Genomic DNA, 7,375 nt, shown 5'->3' with positions numbered 1-7,375 from the left:
CCCCAGATGCAGCTACCTCCACGCGGTGGGACCTGGGTCGGTAGTACTTGCGTATATCGAAATATAGATTAAATTATACAACGCAAGTATTACCGGGCGAATGGCTGCTTATTTCAGTGCATTTTCAAATTTAAAATGAAATTTCAAATTTAAAATTAAATATCATAAATTCTATATTGCTTCTCATAATTCAATAAATAAATAAATCAGATATAGTAAAATTCTAAAATAGCATATATAATAGATGCATATATAATAGATGCATATATAATTATTAATAACTACTTATTTAGATAAGTGTAAGTTTTTACAGGAGGAAATAAATTTCTTTTCTCTATTGTTGAAGATTTAGATGTTCTTTTGATTTTTAAATAATTGTAGTTATAACAGTATAAAGGAATGAAGTCAATGTTAATCTGTTAATCTTTCATATGTTTTATATTCCATCTATTGTAGGTAGTGTAGTGAAGTAATATCTGGCTAACAGTTTTAATATTTGTATAAATAATTAAATAGAAATAAAAAATATAGTTTCTAGAATTAACAAATCTTTTAGAATTAATCTATCTTCAGAGATGTATAATCTGGCATATGGTTTTTTTTTTAGTTTACTCAGATATATTACTATTTTTACTACATATAAGAATTTCTGTTAAGCACTAACTCGATTATTTAATTACACGAGAGTAGCATATAACCTAACAACTTTATGCTTATACCTAATATAATGGACACATAGTTGGGACAATATTTCCCTATTGCTCGTGTAGTTCATATTTTGTCCATATCTGTCGCTCAAGTCGCATACGCTGGGAAAACGTGGTAAACCATCTTTATGATGGCAACTTTCGATGTAACGAATCCTTGAACAATTTTAAGCGTGTCAGTCGTCTTATCCAATCATTGTAGAGTTTTGTTAGAAATCGTCCCTTGTTTATCTAGTATTTTATAAGCGGTAAGTAACTAAAGAAGAAGACAAATAACAAAGTACCTGTTGTACACAAAAGATAGCGGAATGTAGTAGAATGTACGTTCACCGCGAATATAAACGACATGATGGGTACCAAAACATCGTGTGATTATATTTCCAATTCCAACGATGCAGGTAAATACATATGCATTTTTAATTATAAAATACAATAGCAATGCTAATACTGATCATATTATAATGAGCTGGATTTGCCGAATTAATGAGAAATGATTACAAAAAACCGTCTGCTGCGCGTCCTTACGGCGTCTGCTAGATTGATGCCGTTTAGAAAATACGAAATTAATATTTTTATTTCAAGTGTAAATGTTTTCATATTATAACTATTAATTGCGTATTTTTTTATTATTTTTGTTGATTATTATTTTATTATATTGTAAGTTATAATGATACGAAGAAAGAATATTCATATAACATCATTATATGACTGTCAATTATAGAATATACTATAAGAATATTTTATTATATTATTTTTGAAAAAAAAATCATATTTAAACTTCTTTAATAATTTTACATATTTTTATGAAGTGTATATAGACAAATTTTAATTATTTATGTGTATAAACTATAAAGTACCCATAATATTAATTTTCTATTTTTCTATTTATTGCAAACAGATTATAAAGATAAAAGTAAAATTAGTTTAACAAATAATATGTATATGTAATGTATAAAATATATATAAAATTTTTGTAGGTATCATGGGAAGAAATAGTCCCGCTGCTTTATTGGATATGTTGGCAGAAGTTGCATCTCGTACTTTATATTCGGAAAAAAAGGAGATGAAATCATTATTAACCTCACCATGTAAAACTAAATCAGACGTTATAAAACGTAAAACTCAAGAAATGTGTTTAAATGTACCTCAGCTTTTATCTATGCCAATGTCCCAGTTGGTGAAACAATTTTCTGTCTCGACTAGCGATGAGCTTAAAAGACAGTTTTCATATACTTGTACGCTAGTAGATGGTTGTGATCAAAAATATACAAGTTTTGCCAGTGAAGGAAAAGCTAGGAAATCTATGAAAGCACATTTGGCTGAGCATTTAGAATATTTAAGGACTAATGAACAAGCTTGTATGTATAATAAACTTATATATACTAAACAATTAGAACTACTATATTCATTAAAAAAGTATTTATTTGTATTAAAATACATATATATGTATTATTTTTTTCATAGATTATACTTTTACCACAAAACCTATAAAATATAAAAACTTAAAATCAAATTTGCAAAATAAAAATGGACGTTTACAACAATCAAGGAAATCTAGAAGGACTTTAAATAAAGAAAACAAAGGTGTAATGATAGAACAATCTTCAGATTATTTGCATAAGGTTTTGTCAAATGATACAAATTTTCAAAAGTTTGAAAAAGAGAAAGCTATAGAAAGAACAGAAGATTTTAATAGCTTGGGAACAAAGAAAACTGAACATGTAGATGTCAAAGTTCTTGGTGATCATAGTTACTTTGAACATTTAAGAGAAGAAGCTTCAAATGAAACAGAAATAACATCATCTGATAATATACTTAATAATTCATCAAGAGAAGAAAATGTTAGTAAAGTTTTATCATTATAAAATGCTATTATAATGTTATAGGAATATAATATTGTGATACAATTTTGTGTGTATAATAGGGAATCTAACAACATAATTATAACTAACTATAATTAGCAAATATTATCTTTCATATAATATCTTCAAAAAAATATTTCTATTGTTATAATATTCCAATTATAAAAATATATAAATATCAATATTGAAAGAAATTAAAAAACTAAATTAATACTATAAATAGTAGCTTTCAAATATCAATAGTTAGCACATCTCTGATTTTCTATTCATTGTAATCATTATGTAATCCTAGGTATGCTTATTTTTAGATTGTATTAATGGTGGTTGGTGCTGACAGCATACGTATGAAGGAGTATTCTCATATTAAGGGCAAAATATCTGATAATTTAAAGCATCAAGACACAGGAACATTATACATATCAGGCAAGTAACTTATAGAACAGAAAGATTGGAATTTCTAAATAATAAACATATTTTGTACTAGGTTATGCTATATGTTTTCCATCAACTTATTGAATATATATATCAATAACAAATACATAAATTTATACAAGATGAATAAATCTTGTTGTACTTCATTACATCATACAATTTAATTTATTCTACATGTTTTGGCATATTATTATGCAATTGTCCTATCTATAACCATTGCTTTGTATAATTCTCAAGTAAGCTACTATAATCTTATATTTGATTCTAAAATTATATAATATGAAACATAAATAAACTATATAATTTGGAATATTATTTAATTTTAAAAAGAAATTTATATAAGATTGTTTATTATTTTTTTTCTAGATGTACCTTGGATAGAAGAAAGTTGCAATAAGAAAATGGACATGCCTACAATTGCCAAACCTAAAGGAAAAGCGAAATTTATAGGAACCAGTAAAGAAGAACGAGAATTAGCATTAGCTTTTATGGACCGTATAAAGAAAAAAGGAAATCCAACTGGCAGTAATCTTCAGTGCCACATTTGTGATCCCCCACGTAGTTTCACAGCACCTACTACACTAGTATCTCATTATCGAAGTCATGCAGGAATAAAACCATATGAATGTCGGATATGTAGAGCAGTTTTTACAAGAAGACATAGTTTGAAATATCATATGTTGATTCATCAAAATCAAACAAGGTTCACATGTGCTGATTGTGGGAAAAAGTTCAGACATCCATCACATTTTAGAGAACATCGCCGCAGACATACTGGAGAAGCTCCTTTTGGTTGTGATGATTGTGGTCAAAGGTAATAATAATATTCTAAATTTTGTTTAACGACATTATGAATTGTTCTTAGTTATGTTATTAATTCATATAATATATATACGTGTATATATATATATATAGATTCAAAACAAGGAACACTTATAAACGTCACTTAAAAACACGTCATGGAAAAGTTCTTACTACTACTGGTGAACTTTTGTTCCTTTCTGAAGAAGATTTTCAAAAAGTACGGACTAATAGAAAGAAAAAAATAGACCATCATGATATAAAAAGCATAGCTATAGATGAAAATATAATAGCTACCAGAGCAATTATGAATTTTCAAGATAATATTGAACCACAGGAAATAAATAATGACGTTTTAGAAGAATATATCATTAATAAAAATTGTGATGACAGTAGAATTAACAAAGCTACTGATACGATACAAGTTATAGATAAATATTTTGAAAATTATGATATTTGTTCAATACCATTTCTAAACAAGACTGAACATCTAGAAGAAGGTGTATCTTTAGATGATAACGACGATAATAATATTACAGAATCAGATCAAAAAGAAGATATAGATAGAATGCAAAGTGACTTTCAAAAGAATTCTTATGATAATCTAACAGTAATAAAAACTATGGAAAATCAAACCTTATTAAATAAATCTATAAGGAATGAACATAAAGTTATATGTGAATATTTAAATAAAGAATCATACATAGAATCATTTTATAATAATGAGCACCTTCAAACAAGTAAAGAGACAAATAATCAAGAAGGTATTGATTTGCTTCAACATCAAATAAATAATCACCTGCAATTAGTAGAAAATCATAATACAGATTATAAAACTACGTCAAATAGTGAAGGGCAAAATGTTGAATTTGTATTACATTTAACGAAAAAAATGGAACTAGGAATGATAGATAAAGGTACTAATTGCAATATAAGTACAGATGAGGAAAATGAATTTTCAAATTCATATAATGAAATACAGTCTCAAGAAAATGAAAGCAATGTGGATACATATATTCATGAAGGAAATTTTATAAGAAAGGATAATTTACAATTGCATATAGCAGATGAATTAATTGAAAATTCCAGACCTCAACATGATAATGTTCCAGATAATTTAGGAAATCATATTTTAATAAGAAATACAAATATCAAGAATTATAAGCATAATATATTAAATTTAATGAATAATGAGACATCTGCTGCTATAAAGAATATGAACACAAATCAAATAGATCAAAGTAAACAACAAATATATATTGATACAGATATGCTAAATAACATTGTTATGCAAAATAAGTGTATCCAAACTTTGCCATGTAATTTCACTTTATGCTATCAACAGAATCAACACAAATTGCAAGTAAATGAATCTGCAAAAGTTACTGTGCTTAATAAGTGTACACAAGGAATTAACTTAATACAAAATGGGAAACAAAGTGCAATTTTATTATTATCAAATAATACTTCAAAAAATGGTATATTGCAAATTAAATAAAATAATTTTGATATTGTTAATATAAAAGAATAATACTAACAAATATAAATAATAACACCAAATATCTGCAGGAAAGTAGCAATACTGATAATCTTACAGGTTTGCACAATTTTATATTTGTGCATTTAATAATAAACATTAAAAGATAAAATAAATTTTACAGATCTAATTCTTAAATTAAATCTAATTTTGGAATCAGATTTGTCTCGTCATTTTTTTGTAATCTACAATGTTTCTATAAATGGTATATAAGCCATTATGTTATATGTGTCTGATTATTCCCACATAGAATAAAAAATAATAATTTCGGAAAATTAATTACTAATAACGTTTTGATTTTTCATACTAGATGTATGTTGCTGGTTTAGCTTAAAGTATTTTGTGTATATGGTGTACATAAGATTACACACAGGAAGAGGATATATGTTTAACAGTTTTTGGTAACCATAAAATTTAAATACGTATGTAAGTCTTAACAATATAAATAATGTTTTCTATATCTAGAATAATACTTTAAAACATTAAAGTGTTGCCTAATTTTTATTAATAGTAATAATACTGTTCCTCTTATCATATAAGTAATATGAAAAAAATAATTATTTTTCATTCATTTATTTCATTTTTATAGTAACAAGATATACAAATTTATGATAAAAAATCATGAAAGTGCTATTGTATATCTGTTTCAATTATTATTAGTTTAGTAAAAGATCTGAAATTATATAATTGTAACTAATATCTATTTTTATAACATTATCTATATAAAAATAAGACCAATATAATCTTTATATAATTAGTAGAAATATTATAAATAATTTAATCTATAGAAATGTGAAGTAATTTAAATTCGCTAAAAACCGGAATGTTTTATATTTTGCTTTGAAATAACTACTTAACACAGCCATCAAATAAAAGTTATGTAATATAGCTTTTAATTTAAAAAAGTTTATTTGAGATATCCTGTGCAATGAAATATAATGTCATGTCATATTAAATATTCTATACCTTTGATATTATATAGTTAATTAATAATATTAATGTAGTAGCTTGTCTTTCATAAAAAATTTCGGATATATGTGAAATCTACTTATTAATAATCTTTATCATATGCAAATCTAGCTGTAGTATAAGATTAGTAACATAATATATAAGAAATACTCAGTAATTTTTAAAATTTTTTGTCATGGTAATAACTTTTTCTAGATACATATTCTCGATAAAAGACTTATGAAATATATTATAAGGTTTGAGAATGTGGATTAATTATATCTCTATATTATAGAATTTGTAATTTAGAAACCAATGTGCCAAATTTTCCACATCTCATTTTTTAAAACATCTCTGGCCCCATAATTATAGAGTCTATTTAACATTATCAAAGTTTTTTCTATAAACATTCCTGTAATATAACATATGTTAATCAAACATAAGTTATTATGTTACAAGCACTGCTACAATAATAACAATTGTTCGTGTTTTATTTTTTATATATTTTTATATAACATATATAATTAATATGATTATCATGTTAGTAAATTTCAGTAACATATTGGATATTCTTATATATTAGTTTATAACTGTTTAATATATAAAAATTGTTATCAATTACTCATGTAATTACTTTTTATTATGCACATATGAAAAATTATAAATTCATTATTAAGATTATGTGCATATATATATAAATATATATATGTGTAATGTTCAACCGAAAAATGATTCTTTGTGTTGTGTGAAGTAATATGATACAAATTTTTATATATTACAGTGGTATATTTTTCAACTTATATTATTCTAATCTTTATATATACGTTTTATTAATTCTTATATATTTGTGTTATACTGAATTTAACCTCACATCATTAATACAGAAATACAGAATATTGGATATTTTTAATAATTTATAGTCTTGCTTTTATTATTACTTAAACCAATAATAATAAACTAATTAATATAACAAAACATTAAATATAAATAATATTTGCTGTGATTTTTATGCACACAGTGAATTTGTATGTATTTGTATGATTATTCAATAACATAATAAAAAATGAACAGGAAATCGTCTATATAAA

At 24.7% G+C, this 7,375-nt stretch overlaps 1 protein-coding gene across 1 annotated transcript; it reads left to right on the top strand.

The window, feature by feature from the left end:
- Positions 1-807: 807 nt before the first annotated feature.
- LOC122628935 lies at positions 808-6,915 on the top strand. The gene is made up of 6 exons (XM_043811821.1): positions 808-1,105; positions 1,685-2,065; positions 2,172-2,548; positions 2,878-2,992; positions 3,368-3,815; positions 3,917-6,915. The coding sequence occupies exons 1-6, from the start codon at positions 1,054-1,056 to the stop codon at positions 5,298-5,300; spliced, it is 2,757 nt and encodes a 918-aa protein (XP_043667756.1). The 5' UTR covers positions 808-1,053; the 3' UTR covers positions 5,301-6,915.
- The last annotated feature ends 460 nt before the right edge of the window (positions 6,916-7,375 follow it).

Source organism: Vespula pensylvanica, chromosome 4 (assembly GCF_014466175.1).
Source record: "Vespula pensylvanica isolate Volc-1 chromosome 4, ASM1446617v1, whole genome shotgun sequence".
Classification (NCBI taxonomy): Eukaryota; Metazoa; Arthropoda; class Insecta; order Hymenoptera; family Vespidae; genus Vespula; species Vespula pensylvanica.
The sequence above is the reverse complement of the archived record's forward strand: the minus strand, read 5'-3'. Positions and strand labels throughout refer to the sequence as shown.

Excerpts from the sequence above, each read along its gene's own strand:
- LOC122628935 (XM_043811821.1), top strand. The coding sequence starts at position 1,054 with ATGATGGGTACCAAAACATCGTGTGATTATATTTCCAATTCCAACGAT. Across the intron at positions 2,993-3,367 it reads AGGAACATTATACATATCAG|ATGTACCTTGGATAGAAGAA; the intron begins GCAAGTAACTTA and ends TTTTTTTTCTAG. Across the intron at positions 3,816-3,916 it reads TGTGATGATTGTGGTCAAAG|ATTCAAAACAAGGAACACTT; the intron begins GTAATAATAATA and ends ATATATATATAG.